This window comes from Denticeps clupeoides, chromosome 5, assembly GCF_900700375.1.
Source record: "Denticeps clupeoides chromosome 5, fDenClu1.1, whole genome shotgun sequence".
NCBI classification, from domain to species: Eukaryota; Metazoa; Chordata; class Actinopteri; order Clupeiformes; family Denticipitidae; genus Denticeps; species Denticeps clupeoides.
Window position 1 is genome coordinate 12442594 of NC_041711.1, and position 17500 is coordinate 12460093.

The 17500-nt window shown below is 46.4% G+C and overlaps 2 protein-coding genes across 6 annotated transcripts; one reads left to right on the forward strand and one right to left on the reverse strand.

Annotated features, from left to right (window-relative positions):
• The first annotated feature begins 1087 nt into the window (after positions 1-1087).
• Positions 1088-7949, forward strand: kcnj20 (potassium inwardly rectifying channel subfamily J member 20). Of its 3 annotated transcripts, none has more exons than XM_028979024.1 (4): positions 1088-1368; positions 1818-2016; positions 4178-5420; positions 7309-7949. In XM_028979024.1, exons 2-4 carry the CDS (start codon positions 1834-1836, stop codon positions 7614-7616), a joined length of 1734 nt encoding a protein of 577 aa, XP_028834857.1. In that variant the 5' UTR covers positions 1088-1368; positions 1818-1833; the 3' UTR covers positions 7617-7949. The 3 variants fall into 3 exon arrangements, with proteins under 3 accessions (XP_028834857.1, XP_028834859.1, XP_028834860.1); XM_028979026.1 differs by having other exon boundaries at positions 1090-1368; positions 4178-5440; positions 7309-7348; XM_028979027.1 differs by having other exon boundaries at positions 1091-1368; positions 4178-5305; positions 7309-7408.
• Positions 7513-17284, reverse strand: zbtb32 (zinc finger and BTB domain containing 32). 3 transcript variants are annotated; one of them, XM_028979030.1, is made up of 6 exons: positions 17125-17164; positions 16688-16989; positions 12729-13683; positions 11279-11358; positions 8837-9001; positions 7513-8595 (listed from the first exon to the last, which is right to left on the reverse strand). In XM_028979030.1, exons 3-6 carry the CDS (start codon positions 13625-13627, stop codon positions 8366-8368), a joined length of 1374 nt encoding a protein of 457 aa, XP_028834863.1. In that variant the 5' UTR covers positions 13628-13683; positions 16688-16989; positions 17125-17164; the 3' UTR covers positions 7513-8365. The 3 variants fall into 3 exon arrangements, with proteins under 3 accessions (XP_028834863.1, XP_028834861.1, XP_028834862.1); XM_028979028.1 differs by having other exon boundaries at positions 11279-11382; XM_028979029.1 differs by lacking the exon at positions 16688-16989 and having other exon boundaries at positions 11279-11382; positions 17125-17284.
• Positions 17285-17500: the final 216 nt, after the last annotated feature.

Below are 17500 nucleotides of genomic sequence, written 5' to 3' on the forward strand. Positions count from 1 at the left end.
TAAGTGTACTGGTGGCCTAGTGGGTAAGGAAACAGACCCGCAGTCAGAAGGTAATCCAATCCGGAACCGCCACTGCACACTAAGGGTGATGGTGTTGTGTCAGCTGAACATTGTGTCCAGGATGCGTCTGGAGATCCCATCCATTCACTCCTCAGCTGCCCCCAATGTAGGTGGAATGATGGGAGTTAGAGATCCATGTGCATTCATTAGGTTAGTTCTCTGCAAGCGGCAATTAAATTGGTACTGCAGTCTGATCTTGGCTTGGCATGGCCACCAGAGAGCACCGATGAGACTAGAGGGCGCAAAAAGTACAGGCATTGGACTGCTGAGGACTGGGGTAACACCATGTTCTCTGATGAAACTCCTTTCATTTGTTTGGAGTGTCTGGAAAAACGATTGTCCGGAGAAGAAAAGGTGAGTGCCACCATCAGTCCTGTCTCGTGCCAACAGTAAAGCCGTAAAGCCACACAGACTGAAAAACCGTTGGAGAGCACTGATGAGACCAGAGGTGTCCAAAGGGGGTGGCCAGGCAGGGGCAGAGAGTATATAAGGGATGGCCCAGCACGTACCAGCATGAATATAAAGGACGAGGGTGAATGCAGTCAGAACGCTGCTTTTTATCTTCTTCTGTTCGTGGCGCCCCCTGGATGGATGGCGCCCTTAGCATTTGCCTATATTGCCTATGCCGCAGAGTGGCTCTGTGCCGGGCCCACTGCTTGCTATACACATGACCTCCAACTGGCCAAGGACCAACTACATCTAAGCCCAGAAAGGAGTTTGCATGCTCTCCTCGCGTTGGCACAGGATTCTTGTCTGAATTGTCCGTGACCCTGAGTAGGATTAAGCAGTTATAGAAAGTGAGTGAGTGAGGAAGTGAGTCTTTTCTTCATTAGTCTCGTTGACTGAGGTTCATACGCAGCAAGCACAGCACACGGTGCACACAACCAAATTTAACCCTGCAGCAGCCTTGGTGAGCAGTGGGCAGCCATGAAAGGCGCCCGGGGAGCAGTGTGTGGGGACGGTACCCTGATCAAGTGGCACCTAGGCGGTTCCAGTGACAAGTCCGCTTCCTCAACCACTAGGTGTAAGCACTTGAAGAAGCATCATCTACTAACATGGACCAATGTCTGTTTATTTTCTGATCAATGTATGTAGAGGAAGCGCCTGTCCCAGGAGCTGTTCCATTTAATGAGATTAACTCTTCGCCAATTAGTGCATATTCACGTGACGGATCGTTATGAGATTTAGATCAGCAGAGGTCATCGCGTGTCCAGCACGACTAAATCTGTGGCTGTGGTGTGCCGAGATGAATCTAAGTGTGTTGCTGTATAAGGATTGGAACGAGGGATGGAATTACTTCTTGTAAAGGTATGTCAATGAAAAAAAAAAGCCATCCAGTAATAGTTCTAGCATTTTTTTCTCTTGCGTGATCCTTCATTTATTCCTATCTAGATGCAGAGTAGGAATTTGAGAATAGACATCCTCCTCTATCCGACCCACGTTTACAGAGGTGCATGCTGATAAACACATAATTGCCAATAAACACATAATTGCATTTTCAATGATACACTGCACAACAAAAAATAAAATAAAGCCTTAGACAAAAATGTGAGTAGATAGAGTACATATAAATTACATAGAATAATCATGAATATAATGTAATCATCAGTTGATACAATTGGTGTCCTGAAAAGATATGCACTAAACATCCACCCCCAGTTTTAGACACACAACAACGTGAAACCAGTGTGTCAGCTGTAATGTGAGGAATTTGTAATTAATTTCTGAACCAGTGATGATGTTTTTTTCTTTTGTAGAGGTACATGTCCTGAGATGCAGCCCACCCGCACTAGAGGGGCATCTGTGCCTGATGCCAGGTGGGCTTCAGGGTATGTTCAGGACCAACAAAGTGGCCGGCGAGCATCGGCCAACAACACAAACCTCTGGCCACGGTCTGTCATGGTTTCACAGTCCAGACCTAATGACGGTGTACGATACCAGACTCATCTTGTAAATGTAAGTAGCAAAAGACTTTTTTTTACCATTTGTAATATGAGACTAATAAACACATTCTTTGAAGAAAATTCCTCAGGTCAAAGTTCCTCCCTGTCCAGGCATAAAATTTTAAGAGAGTATAATGAGGGAAACAAGAACAACCATCATAAGGAGACAGGGTAGGGTCTCTGCCTTGCAAGTTTTTGTTGGCCTTCTTTCAGCTCTGCTATCAATAATTCAGCCTGACTGAGGATTTCTGTGGGTCGTTCCCAATGTTTTGGCAAATGATCCAAGGCCAGTCCTATGTCATGTCTCTGAGACAGTTGTTTTGCTAGTTCCATTTCAATATTGAGTATTCTGCAATGTTTTTTTCTTTTTGGCATAGCACTTTAGGTCAGAATAAATTGTGTTTGGTCTCGATGCATCCAGCTGTTGAATGCCCTGTCTTGAACTGGGTGAACTTAAGAAAACCAGTTCAACTCTGTCTGAAATTGCAAGTCAAATCTCCCATAGCAGAAAATTAGAATTTATAGGCCATAGGGTTTAAGAAAAAGAGAGATTTAATTTTTTAATACACATCAGTATCCAAACCTCAGTATAGGTTCATGTAGGTCAGAGTGAGGTGTCGTTTCTGTGTGTGTAATGAATAACACAATGATTAATGGGCAAAAGAAAGCCTGGGGAAAAACTTTCAGGAATATTAAGTTTTAAAAATGTGAAGCATTCTGTGAAGCACTGTCATAAAAAAATCTGTATTTTAGATTATTTTAATTGAATGAATCTATTGAAATCCCATGCATCAGAACCAGCAAAACTCCTCATCATTCAACAGAACGTTAATTTGGAATGCAAGTTTTGGTGAGGTTGTAACAGTAGAATTTTTTCATCAACTACACTGTTAAACTACACTGTTTGCACTCTCCACCATGTGCCCTTATTTGTATATGGTGTTTTTAAAATTGTATATTGTGTTTTTTTTTAATTGTATTTATACCTTTGTATTCAATGTTACTGTTTTGTATTTAATGTTACTTGTATGGGTCTGAGAGTAACGTAATTTCAATTCTCTGCATGTCCTGTACATGTGGCAGAATTGACAATAAAGCTGACTTTGATTTTGACTTTGAAGCCCTTGCATGGCAGTGTACAGACCTTCCTTAAGTGCTGAATAAACAAGTGACGGTTGTACAGAAGTATTTCCAGAGTAAAGTTGTTCCAGATGTTTAATAAGGTTGCTGCATGAGAAATAGGAACAGCAATAGCACAGAAAAAAAGACAATGCTATTGTGAAATGAATTGCTGTACTGTCCATCCAAACTCAACTCAGCTAAATAAACAAACCTGATCACAGATCACATGAAAACCATCAACAGATGAAGAAATTCGCATGCCGTGAAACCAAAGGGGGGTTTTATTACACAGAACAAGATCTCACAGAGATACAGGATGGACATGTTAAAGACTTGAAAAGGACAAGGCATTTGTACAATTTTGTTCTTATTTCCCTTTTATAGAGTTTGTATTAGAGCTGTAATGGGGCCTAAAAAGTCAGAACTCAGTGCAAACCCATAAGTTCAGCTTTTTAAAAGCCCATCTTTCTTTGCACTAGCTACGAGTGTTAGACTAAGGAAGAAAGGAAATGAACTGGTTTAAAACTTAATTGCCAGAGCCTTGAATCTGTTTTAGCTTTGAAAGCAAAGTGATTGTGATACACAGCACAGCACACGGTGTCCTCTGCTTTCAACCATCACCCTTTGTGAGCAGTGGGCAGCCATGACAGGCACCTTGGCGGATTGGGATTCAAACCCAAAACCTTATGATTACGGGCCACCACTGCCCCTTTAATACTAGGCCACAACCATTATATCTTAATAAGTTTTATTTTACATAACCTGCACTGCTGTGGTGCAAGGCCATGATAACAGCACTAATTAGCAGAACTAGACTCTATACAGAACTATTTGGAGAAAGGATGCGTTTATCATGATTATGAACAAGGAACAATGTAAAAGGACTTCGCTCTGGATAAATGGAAATGTAAGTGCTAAAAGCTGGCAGCTCTGGGGTCACAAGTAAACATGTTGTGTTTAAATGTGTTGCCCACGACCTTTAAGATTTATACAATGGAATGGAAGCAAGATCATATTGGCATGAGTTAATATCATTTCTTTTGACACTATAGGTAGAAGTGGAGGATAAATGCTCAGAACCTGCTGCTAGGAGTCTGTTACCCCTGCCTGATATTACGCCCGATGAGTTTAACAGGCCTGGCATACGTCGGCACAAGAGCACCACCGACCTTCCTCACAGCCCGCAGCGGGGAACCCTCCGCACCCAGCGGCCCACAGAGGCTGACCTGGCCCTGCTACACCGCTGCTCCCTCCGCGAGCCCAATGGACTGCCATGCTGGTGTCCACGCCACGCCCTCAGCGTGCCCAACATGACTTGCAGCGGCAGCCCTCGGCGTAGCATCTCCGGCCTTCCGTCCCACAGCACCGCCAGCTCGCCCGTCCACGATCTGGTGCAGAGCGCCAAGGCTCGCAGCAAGCTCCTGGAGACAGAGGCGGCCCAGACGCCGACGTGTCCTCCAGAGGCTCGCGAGCAGCTCAGGTACGTCTCCAAAGATGGCAAGTGCCGCGTGGGCCTGAGCCACATCCCTGAGGCCAGCCGCTTCCTCTCCGATATGTTCACTTCCTTCGTCGACCTGCAGTACCGCTGGTTCCTCTTCATTTTCATGCTGTGCTACGCTGTCACGTGGCTCTTCTTCGCCGTCCTCTACTTCCTCAACGCGCTGCTGCGTGGTGACCTGGAGGTCATTCATGAAAAGGAGATGGACACCCGAGTTCCTGCAGCGCTTGGGCACGAGGCACCCTGCTATCCGAACGTGGATGGATTCGTGTCAGCGCTGCTTTTCTCGGTGGAGACCCAGCGCACCATCGGCTACGGGGCGCGCACCGTCTCAGCCGCCTGCCATGAAGGTGTCCTGCTGGTCATGATGCAATGCATCGTGGGCTCCATGATCGACGCGCTCATGGTGGGCTGCATGTTCGTGAAGATCTCGCGGCCCAAGAAGCGCGCCGAGACGCTGCTCTTCAGTCGCACCTGCACCGTTGCCAACCGCGACGACCAGCTGTGCCTGATGTTCCGTCTGGGCGACCTGCGGGAGAGCCACATGGTGGACGCCAAGGTGCGCGCCAAGCTCATCAAGTCCCGGCAGACCACAGAGGGCGAGTTCTTGCCCCTGGAGCACTCAGAGGTCAACCTGGGCTACGAGAGCGGCTCCGACAGGCTGTTCCTGGTGGAGCCTCAGGTAATCCAGCACGCCATCGATTCCACCAGCCCCTTCTGGGAGATGGGCCCTGAGCAGCTGCGGAAGCAGCAGTTTGAGATTATCGTCATTCTGGAGGGCATCGTGGAAGCCACAGGTACAGTGCGGGTTCAAGCGGTATGTGGACCAGCTACACACCTTACAGCTTGTAAAGATGACTGACAGTAACATTGCTGAGAAGCCCAGGGTTAAGGGTCATGCTCAGGGACACACTGAACATGTAACTGAGATTAGAACCTGCCTGTTTCATCGAGGGGATCATAGGCGAGATGTGAATTTGAAGGATCACGTTGTTCATGGTGAGATAATGCTCTTAGCAGCGGGCCAATAAGATTAGGCCAAGCTGATTTAAAACGAGCATAGCCATCATTACTGAGCTAATAAAGAGACGTCCTGAGGTAAACCAGGCCATAGCTGCCAGTTGTGGTAGAAGAAGATCGAGTTGGCGGTTGTAATCATGCAAAATACATACACTATACATACAGTGCACTAAACAGGGCTGGACGATGCATGTATAATGGTTCTCTGCTGTTAAAATGAATCCACTGAGTTAAACTAATAATTTGGATGGTTTTCATACTCATCTGTCAACTGTGAAAACCGCAGACAACAACAGCAAAGACATCTGCCTTCGAAAACAGAGACGAGAAAAAAAAAACCCACGTCACTCATGGGAACCATGGCAGCAAAAGGGCGAGAAAAATAATAATTTTGCATACACAAACTCACTCTCAGTCATTCATCAGATACACATTTACAGTTTAATATGATTCCAACATGGTAACCACTGCCTCGATAACTCTATGGGAGGAGGAGATGTGAAACCCAGTTCCTATGAGCAACAAGGTTTAATATGTATTAAGTGAGTGCAAAATATTCATATCGCGTTGCACAAATATTTTTTACCATTTTTCATAATTACCCTAAGTCATATGCAATTGAGAAGAATTAAATTGTGAAAATAAGTAAAATATGTAAAAATGCAGCCTGATAAGGAATTAGGTGAAATAATTTTTTGTTGCCAAAATGAAAATGCACAGTAAAATACAAACAAAAAATACACAAATACTCTGGCAAAAATCAAGTCACATACTTAACAATATTTGACTTTCTGGTTATTCATATTGTGATCCACAAAAGTTCCAAAGGCCTTCATGGGTTACATTCCATTACCTTCCAATAAATCAAATGAAATTGATCCATGCACTCTGAAAACTGGTCAATTCACCATGATTCAGTCTCGGTTGGCCTTGATTTATACACTTTGCCAACAGTGTTGTTTTTCTGACTGTCTTTAGTTTTGCCCTGGCGTCCAGACAGACAGACAGACAGTGTTCTAGAGCCTGGAGGGCCCAGATGTAAACACAACTGTACGTTTTAAAGGGCAAATTTGTACATTTGGGGCAGTGGTGGCCTAGCTGTTACAGATGCAGCCCCGTAACCTGAAGTCTGCTGGTTCGAATCCACATTCCACCAAGGTGCCACTGAGCAAATTACCGTGCCCACACACTGCTCCCCGGGCGCCTGTCACCAAGGGTGATGGTCAAAAGCAGAGGACACATTTCGTTGTGTGCAGTGTTTCACAATGAAAGTGAAGTGATCGTCACACAGCAGCACAGCACACAGTGCACACAGTGAAATTTGTCCTCGGGGAGCAGTGTGTGGGGACGGTGCTTTGCTCAGTGGTACCTTGGCAGATCGTGATTCGAACCTTCTGATTACGGGGCCGTTTCCTTAACCGCTAGGCCACCACCGCCCCTTCTGGAGTGCATCAGGCAAAAATGACAAATCACTTCACTTTCACTTCAACTATAACCGCCAGTATTTGCCATGCAGGCAGATAAACAGCGTTTATTCCCCCTGATTGGCGAACATTGCCCCCCTCCCCCAGGCCGCCTTCATTTTATTGATGTGCTGCATGTTGATGTCGGGTTCGCTACTGCCCCCTTGTGGTAAAACGACAGCTATTCTGTTTGCGGCCGCAGGGATGATGTGCCAGGCCAAAACCTCCTACATCGAGACGGAGATCGAGTGGGGCGCCCGCTTCGAGCCGTGCATGACCGTGGAAAAGGGCGCGTTCCGCGTGGACCTGCGCCGCTTCCACGGCACCTACCGCGTCCCGCTGGCGCGCCACAGCGCGCGCCAAGCGCGCCACCTGCAGGCGCTGGCGGCGCGCCTCGAGGAGGAGGAGGAGGAGGAGGAGGAAGAAGGGGAGCCAGAGCCGCCGCGGCGGAGGACGCGGCGCTTCCATATAGACAATATTCAGGAGGAGCGCGAGTGCGAGCCACGCTAACGCCGTCGATTTATTGCCCGTGTACGTGGGATGGGCGTGGCCATTTTATTATAAGGCTTTTAATAGCTTAGACCGTTAATTCATCTAACTGTGTCATCTGTCCGGAATGAAACTGCTGTGAGGTTGTGGGTGTAGAAAGAAATCAAGAGAACATTAGAAAAACAAATATATCTGAAAACAATAAAAATGTACAAAAGATTCTGACGAGCAGAGGTCACAGAATGGCGTGGTATGTGGAGTGTCGGAAAGTATTGTATCCATATATGGGATTTCTGCTGGTCTCTGTTGGGCAGCTTCAATTTGAAATTCTTTGAAATAAAATGTATTTGGTCCAAAAAAGTGTGTCCTTTTAATTGAAATGCATTCTGCAAGCAACAATAAAAACAGCCTACTAACAGACGGAGCCGTGGATCTGCAGTTCATAAAATATGTAAAGAAAAAACCAAGCACATGTGCATTCTGAAGTACGCGTAACACGACACAATTAGAAGGGATTTCCGGAGCTGAATGTGATCCTGGCAACACGGCCAATCAGATACACGTCTAGAAATAGAACATGTTGTGCAGCTAGCAGCAAGGATAACTGAGTTTTCCCCCCCCTTGTCATAATAATGCAGAAAACGTCCCCCTTCAACGGAGGAAGATGTCAGTCAGGGGCTGGATTTCCAGACCGTCCCACCGACCAGTAATGCCGCTTATCCGAGCTAAAAATCAGCATTATAATTAGACCCTTCCCTCCCACTCCCGGCCTAGGCGTGGCACGTGTACAGGTAGGTCTGGCTGATGCTCCAGTCCGGGGCGAAGTCTTCCACGGGGTGGGTCTTCAGGTGCTTCTGCATGGAGGTCAGGCTGTTGCAGAACTCGGTGCAGGCCGTGCACCTGTAGGGCGTGGCGCCGCCGTGGGTGCGCAGGTGCTTGATCATGGCCGAGTAGTCGCGCGAGCGCTGGCCACAGAGGCGGCACTCGAAGGGCTTCTCTCCTGCGGGACGGTTGGGGGGGGTGGAACAAAAATGTGTTTCAAATGCACGCACGGAATTTATCAGACACCCGTATCCAGAGCGACTTACAATCAGTAGTTACAGGGACAGTCCCCCCCCCCGGAGCCCCTTAGTGTTAAGTGTCTTGCTCAGGGACACAATGGTAGTAAGTGGGGTTTGAACCCGGGTCTTCTGGTATGTTACCCACTAGGCTACTACCAGCCGCACGTTGGACGCGGTTACCTGTGTGCACCCGGTGGTGCGTGTCCAGCTGGTGCTTGAGGCTGAACCTCTTGCTGCAGTGCTTGCACTGGTAGGGCTTCTCCCCGGTCAGGCTGCGGCGGTGCGAGCGCCGGTCCCTCACACTCCGGCCACAGGACTTGCAGGCCGTCCCCGCGAGGCTCGAGGCTGCAGCGGAACAGTTCAGAAATGCTTCAATTCATATCTGCAGGATGAACCAAAGAAGGGGTTTTGCAAGGGTTTACTTTAGCATCTTGACTGAAGGTTAAAGGTCGGGCTTCGGGACAAGTCGGGTGCGGTTTTTAGCAGGTCTGGGATGGGTTGATTTGAGTTCCTGCCTTTTTTTCTGGTTTTCCTGTGAGAAGTGTCGTTTTTTTTTTTTTTTTATTACTGGCTTCGGTGCTTTCAGCATTAAAAAAAAACAGCTGAACGCGTTTTAGTACTTTGCCTAATTTTAGACCAGGCATCAGAGGCCTGTAGAGTGGCCAAAAATGTGCGTTACTGCAAGTAGAAGATGAACTGATCGCCATTTCAGACCATAATCAGCGTGTGTCCTGGTGATGGCGATTTTTTTAATTCTGATTTCTGTACCTAGATTCTATTACCACCAGGGTCTTCTAACCAAACCTCTAGCGTTCTAAAAAGGTAAGCAGACAGATCCCTCGGCATGGAACACTGCGGGTCAAGTTGAGGTCTAGAAGGCCCAGAGAACCTTCTGAACGAGCTGCTCGCTGGACTGCCAGAAAGGGAAAGAAGAACCTGTTCCACTGTAAAAGATCTCCAGGAAGGTTCAGGTGCACGCCTCTATTTTCACTTCACAAATTATGCATATGTAATCTTGCCAGAATACAAAAGAAAAATGAATATTTAGTCTTTCACTTTTTGGTTAAAAGTTTAACGTCATCAGTCCATGTTCTGCTCACTTAATTATTTACGGTGACGGACGTATTAGATCTCTTTTGCTTGGCACTGTAGCTCTGTAGATGCCTACAGAACCTACGCGTCTTCAGGGAGGGATCATTGCAATAATATTCTTGGTATTATCCGTCTGGACTGAAATAATCTAACAAAGGGCTTAAATAGGGACCAAGTAGGTGTGAAATGTAGAAGAAAGACGGTTTTCAGCGCAGTCGAAAAAAGACACTGTCAACTGACCACCAGGTTTTAGATAAGCGTGTGGTCACACGCTCACTCTGTCAGGTCAGTTTCGTAGAAGCCCTGTTATCAAGGATGCGCAGTGGAAGCTAACGCTACACAACACACACCGCACGCCACATCCGCCCAAACAAAGCCTGAAAAAAGAAAAACCCAGAGAGGCGAGCTTAACACTTGTGGATGCGTGTGTGTGTGTGTGTGTGTGTGCGGCTCATCTGTATTTCTTTATTTAACATGTGTTTCTGAGTCCATGTACAGGTGCAACAATGGTGTGACTGAGCGCACACACACACACACACACACACACAGGATGCTGAAGAGAGATGAAAAGCCACAACAGTAAAGTGTGTGTAACACTTTTAGAGAATGCCCATAAGCCTCAATGGGGCCTCAACCTGACACACACACACACACACACACACACACAGGCCCATTAGACTGACATCATGAAATCACCTTCAATGTCCTGAGTCTGATGCACATATAAATGGACCCCATCCTCTTAAATTATAACTTTATAATAAATCTGCAACAGAATTTCAATGAAATATGAATAAGATAATATGCATCTCTGTGTCTGTGGATGACATTAATTTGATTGACTTGTTTGCATTTCTCTCGATTTGCATCAGTTGCCTGAAGAAGCTTCAAATTTGACCTGCACTGTAATGTGACCTTTCTAGTACTGTGCTTACAGAAAAAAAAAGTTATGAAGCAGGAGCAAGAGTCACACACACACACACACACACACACACACTGCTGCACATACAGAGATGCGGTAACTCTGATTATGACAGAATTTACATATTCCATCAAAAAAAAAAAACGTAGAACGTACTGTTCCTGGTGACCACAGCCACGCACCGGAACGTTCTTTCCCCCTCCTTCTACACTGCGACCTTTCATCCCTCCCCAACCCAGATAAGATCGGCCGCGCTGCTTCGCAGGCCTCTCAGGTAAATAAGGAGTGTGAGACCTTCCTGTCACAAAACCACGTTAAGGCGCACTGTACCGCTGTTTATCTGGAACACAAAAAGGGGACTTTTTCTGGTCTGTCATCTCACTTTACACCTCCCAGGCAGCACTTCCTGGCCTGCTTAGATACGATTATATCAGACATAACATGAGCCCCAAAACCTGGGGCGTCAGCAGAACCGGTCACCCGCTGTCTGACTAACATTTCACTTGATGCCTGCGACCCTTTTTATGTGCAGCCAGGGTGAAAGGTCTCCAGCTGCGGTGGCTGGGACCATTTTGTGCGTTTAGTGTGTGGACAGTGTGTGAGTTTACCCGAGGAGGAGCTCGGCGGGGCGCAGGCCTTGCTGCAGGAGTGACAGCGCAGCGTCTTCTCCTCGCACGGCCTCTGCTTCCTAAAACAAGAGACGGGTGGCATGCTGGTATTCATAAAGGAGTTCAGAAAAAAAGGAATTAAAGAATTGAATTTCATTCCCCCCAAAATACTCATCAAAATAGTATGTCAGCCCCCACACGTCTGCATAACTAATAAATGGCCTTTATTGAGTATAATTATCATAAATGAGCGGTGTAAAAATGCCACTGTGTAGCTACTTTCTGGTGGAATGACGTCAGGCGTCGCTTTGAACGTCCGTCGCACGACAGGAAGCGCTACCTTACGAGTTGCCAGATTGGACTTTGTTTTTATGGGTTAGCAAGTGAAAAGGGTTCGTAACAGAAAAAAGTAGGAAAAGCAGCCTTGTCCTTGCATGGACAGAATACATTTGTGAATATTATACATTTCTTTTGCGTGCACATCGACATTTTTACAACGTTGTGGGTCTCCATCTGGCAACCCTATTGGCGGATTGCGAAAGTTTGAGCGGGGATGATGAAGATGATGATGATGACTATATGCAGTCTAAATACGGGGCGCCGGGTGAGCCTTTGCTCAATGACTGGGTATTCTGGTGTGTGTGTGTATGTGTGTGTGTGCGTGTGTGCAGGGCAGACGGCGTCTAAGAACGAGAGTGAAACAGCGCGCGCTCCGCCGTGGGCGGGGCGCAGCATCTTTCATGTCGGCTCTGCAGGGGAGGGGAGGGAGAGCGGGACCCCCCCTTCCACTCTCTATTCTAATAGTAATTCCACTGTAATCTTCTGCTGCTCCAAAACACCTTACTGTGAACACTGAGTGGGCTGTACAGTGCACTGTGCAAAAAACACAATAAAATGATCAAAACGATATTTTCAGAATATGATAATAATGTAAATGTGATCATTAAAAAACTTTGTTGGATGGGTTCTAATTGATTTTCCATAAAGATGTAATATAAAAGCTTGATGCTCGTACACAATTTGTCCTGTTGTCGAGTTACTGGCGGCATGAACCGCAGGTTCCTTTAGTGACCCTGCTATTGACCTCACTGCTACTCACGTATGCGCCCGCAAGTCCTGGTGCTCGGTCGGAAAATAAGCTTGTGGATGGGATATGTGGGAGAGGGGCCGTTGTGGTTAGGGGAAAAACAAGCCTGCTGGAAAGTACTGAGAGGGAGCCTTACAACACACACACACACTCAACACACTCTTATAAACTTGTGTCTGCACCTGTGAGTCAAGGGGCCATGTGCATCATAGGCAAATGAGGGACAAATGAGAGACTCTGTACCCCACAAGGGGAAAAAGCCTCAAAAGGGAATAAACATGAGCAGGACTGAGCAAAATTAAAACCCAAATTAATCAACCAGTCCGCTTCATTGTTTTATATGTACATGATGCAAAGTCTCACCTTTCGACTTCCTCTTGCTCACTTCCTGTCAAGGTGGTGTGAGAGGGATGACATTTACCCAGCATGCCTTGCTTTCGATCGTGGCCCAGCAGGCGTGATCCAGCTTGCAGGAAGTGCTGGTAGGGGTGGAGCAGTCCGGTGTAGCCCACCAGCGTGCTGTGGAGCTGTGGTGACAGTGGGTGATAGCTGAAGGGGTACACTGGGGAGGGGCAGGGGTACGGGTACGGCACCACCTGATGGGGAGGGTGGATAGGCTGTATCGCCATGAGCTCGCCGCAGTTCAGGAGGAACTTTCGTGATGCGGCCTGCGAGGGCCACTGGACCTTTTGGCCCCGCGAAGCCGAGCAGAGACCTTCAGGGGCGGAGCCGGTTATTACGCTCTCTCTGGAAGGCTGGGCTTCTGCTGAGGGGGGGTGTGGGCGGGGCTTTTTGAGAAGAAGGTTGCATGTGGCCGTCTCCTTCGGCCCGAAACTTTCACTGTCACTGTCATGCGTCCTTGATCCTCTAAACGGAGATGGGCAAGTGGTGACCTCCTCGTCCTTCAGCAACACCTGACATTGCTTCACAAGGTGGTCCATCTCCAGAACCTGGGCTGCCGTGAGAAGCTCACGCAGCTCTCCCCGCGGCACCTCCACCGCCCCCGTGTACACATATTCCAGGACTTGCTGGAAGGTTCTGGGTGACAGGTCGCTCAGGGTGCACCGGTGTGGCAGGTCTGAGCTCCGTTCGGCTACCAGGCTCTGTTCAAGTTTCCTGCTCGCGCACGCCAGCACTAAACCGTGAGCCTGAAAGACCTGACCTTCCACGACCACAAGTGTATCGCAGAGCGTGCCCGTCAGCCGCAGCTTGTTAGCCCAGCGGAGTAACGACGAGTGGCTCGGGTTCTGCACTCTGACCATCTTGGTGCAGTGCTGGGAACGAGATCTCCATTCAACCCAAGAGCTGCCAAATGTGTCTGGAAGAAAGAGGGGATCAACCAAACGTTAACAGTGCACCATAATATCTCCAGAATTAAAATGAACCATAAATAGACGAATAAGAAACGGGGCGACCTTTGACATCTCACATGCACTTTTTTTTTGGTTTTGAAACTGAGGTCTGCTTCTATTCCGTCTGCTGACTAAAATGTCCTGTAACATCATGCGTCCGCAAATGGATAAAAAAAATTAGATGTATTTATTACAAAACATCTGATTTTCATGTGTTCAGGTGGTTATATAGATACATTGAAATATGTTACTAACATTAAAAGAATTACATTTAAATCTTATTAAAATATTTAAATTGCCACTTTATCTTCATGTTTATGATAAAATTCTGGATGGCTCATTTAATGCTACTGTTTAAATATAATGAATTGTTGAGAAGTCATTTGGATGCAATATAAAAAAAATTATACAATTGCGTGAGTATTCATTGAAAATTAAGTAAAAAGAAAAAAGTTGAAAACACATTCATGAATTAAAGCTTTTTGACATTCAGCCAGGCCCAGCGTGACACACAAAAAGGGAAAAGTGCCACAGAGTGCAGAAATCATGCGTATTTCACCATTACTAGTCGTTAATACACTAATGAAAATGAAAGCAGCCAGAATGTGGAGCGAATGAGCACAGAGAGCGTCTGGTAATGGTAAGCAGGTGAAAAGGAGGTGGTTCGCTGACAGTTATTATGATATTAGTAAACTGCATTTTATTGTACCTCATCCCAATATTTTAGATTTATACAGAGGGTTTCTATGGTAATTTTGGTGCTTGAAACAGTGCAGCATGGCCGCAATTCTGGACGCACGACGCCAGGAGCCCTTGGGTTTGCGTCAGATTCTGAAATTTGGACGTGCAGCAAAGCCGCAAGGCCTTGCTCAGAATGCGAAACTGTGACTAATGCCCGTACACGCAGGCTCGTCGCACAGAGCTCCGAGTGCGTTTGATCAACAACTGTTTGTAGTATATACAGTATGTTTGGCGGAGATATGCATCTACAGTAGAGACAGTGTGATGTGGTGCGCGTGCCTGTCGCCGTTTTGGGGGATAAATGAAGAATGACTTGACCCCTAACTTCCTTCCACACTCTGTTTTCTCGCCGAGGTATCTCGCACCGCGTTGTATTCCGTACACAACGTATAGGGCCCACATAGGTGTCGTTGTTGTGAAATGGTAGGAATTGGACTGCAACCGTATAACCATATGAGTGTGCGAAAGATGGCAGAGAGTCGCAGTGGATGGGATGGACGTGGGTGTGCTGAGATGACGTTAGTTATTGCCGTAATTACTGGCACTGGTGCTTAACCTGGCCTGAAGTCGCATAAAACGCGGCGGAGGACGGAGAGTTGGCAGCTCACGCTCTGCACCCTGCAAGGTGCTTCATCAGCCTATTGTTCTCTGAGCAGCAATACGGTCTTGCACTCCGTCCGTAGAGCGCGCATTGGCTTACAGAGCTGGGAGAGGACAACATCAGCAGCTCTTCTGACATCAAATGAAATTGTTGGCACTGTCACTTTTCAATGATTTCATATTTTTACACTTTTATTTTGTCCCCAGCTCCTGTAACTTTACATCCACACATATGGCTGCCCCCTACAAACTGACAACATTTTGTAGTAATTTTGTTGTTGACGGTTGATTGATCTTTTATTCTCTGGACAACGCTGTGATTTGATTGCACAGACAGCAGATTTGAAGCTTTCCAGATAGATATGCAAGTTGTGAAAAATGCATGCATAATACATACATCTGTTTTCATTACTTTTCTATCACACTGTTCTTCCATCTTCTGGTGTGTGCGCTACTGTGATCACTGCGTTATGGACATTCCCCTCTGGCTCACATGGCGTTTTATGGTGGAATGTGTTCTAAATCAACCTCCCTCGGTTCTTTTTTATTACAGCTAGAACCCTGCAGCACAACTTGTTTTCAACCTTTCCAAATTCTGCCACACCACTCAAGTACCCTCCACTGGATTCCTGTGATGCTGGTCCACAACGCCAAGGAAGGGTCAGCAGAACCCTCCTACCTCAGGTCCCTCCTCAATTCTCACTCTGCACCTCGATCTCTCAGAAAACTCCAGCACTACTCGACTGGTGCCACCATGTCTCAAGGTCCCAGGAAAGCACTCGTCTAGACTTTTCTCCATCGTGGCTCCTAGGTGGTGGAATGATGTCCAAACACTAAAGATCTTCAAAATCAAGCTAAATACCTTCCTTTTAAAAAAATACATACAAGTATGTATTTCAAAAACAAAACATTACAGAAAAACTGTTTGGGACTAAGTTCTTACATTTTATGTATGTCGCTATGGATAAGAGCATTTGCCAAATGCTGTAAATGTAAATGTAAGCTAATTCTGCACACACACACACACACACACACACAAATAATACTAATTTAAAGTTTCTGTGATAAATACCAGTAAAAGGTAAATTTTTTTCTGATTTGCAGTGCATGCAAAAATCATAAAAATTAGAGCATTAAAATAACACATAGCTGTACAAGATTGAGAAGACGGTAAAAATACAAAACGCTATGCTATGTAAAGACTAACGAAGTGAAGCATATAAAAAAGACTAATGATTTATTAGCTCATTAAGAAAAGTCCTTAGTAATACTTCAAATGCTTCATTAAATACTGAATTTACGTCCCATTGTACTGCACCTTTGCTGTTGGTACGGGTGTTCCTATGCACAGAATATTCAAGACAAAGGTGTTAATGAAGTGGCACAAGCCAAAGACCCTGACTAAATCTGACCAGTTCTCGGTCTGAGTGGCCAGGAATTAATTTAGGCGCGCCTCCGCTGATAGACTGTGTGAACTGAAACGATATTATAATAATAACATGAACACATATTAATAGTGCGTCATGCTCGCTGCCTCGTGGCCTAATCGGTAGTTTCGCATGTCATTAGAGAAATTGGCGGCGCAGCGCAGAAGCATGTTTTCATGTGGCGCTTCGAGGTGTGTCTTACCCACGGCCGGTGGGCTCAGTCTCTCCCCTCGGCTCCAGCATCACAGCTCTTCGTTCCCCCTAACAGAGCAGCAGGTGACTTTGAAGCGCCACTGCACGTTTGCTTGCCTTGTGTTGACGGCACTGAGCAGAGATGTCACGTAAGTGACATCTGCGGACGAACGCCGACATTACCAAAAGCAAAACTAGCCCCGAAAAAAGGCCACCGTGGGTCATGTGCTCAAGGGGAAAACCTGCCTGCTGAGACACATCCTCCCTGTGCCTTCAGCGAATAGGCGTCGCTGACATCTTCACAGATGGATGCTGGAGATAGACAGACAGCCACAGAGAGCAGAGAGTGAGACAGACAGGAAAAAAAGGCAAAAAGCAGGAGCGTGTTTGGCAAGCGTGGTGAGGACCCCCGACACACACACACACACACACACACACACTACTCACTACTTCTCAGCAGTGGTTCATCTTTCTCTTGGCATCTTCATCCCTAGTAGTGAGACGATGAACTGGGGGGACTGAGTACGACCAAGAAGGCCACCCATGCAGCCTTGCTGGCTCCTCCCCCTTTTAAACTCTGTAGTTCTGGAGTTCTTTAATCGCCATAAAAGCTGCTCCTTTATTTTAGAATATCAACATGTTTTTAAAAAGGTAGAACAGCACATTTTTATTTTTGCTGTGCACTCATGATCAACGAACAATGTGATGATACGTATTGTGATGTATTAGCAGAATTATCGTTCATGTGCAAATTAATTACGTAGTTGAAAGGGCAATTTCTGTGACGTTTACTGTGTTTGTGACGTCAATCATAGTAACTGAA

Bases quoted from the DNA above. Each gene is read 5' to 3' on its own strand.
- zbtb32 (XM_028979029.1), bottom strand. From the start codon at position 13,627: ATGGTCAGAGTGCAGAACCCGAGCCACTCGTCGTTACTCCGCTGGGCT. The intron at 11,383-12,728 runs GTGAGACTTTGC...TATGAATACCAG, and splicing joins GAGCAAGAGGAAGTCGAAAG to CATGCCACCCGTCTCTTGTT. The intron at 9,002-11,278 runs GTAAACTCACAC...GTTCCGCTGCAG, and splicing joins CCCGCCGAGCTCCTCCTCGG to CCTCGAGCCTCGCGGGGACG.
- kcnj20 (XM_028979024.1), top strand. From the start codon at position 1,834: ATGCAGCCCACCCGCACTAGAGGGGCATCTGTGCCTGATGCCAGGTGG. The intron at 2,017-4,177 runs GTAAGTAGCAAA...TTGACACTATAG, and splicing joins ACCAGACTCATCTTGTAAAT to GTAGAAGTGGAGGATAAATG. The intron at 5,421-7,308 runs GTACAGTGCGGG...TTGCGGCCGCAG, and splicing joins GGGCATCGTGGAAGCCACAG to GGATGATGTGCCAGGCCAAA.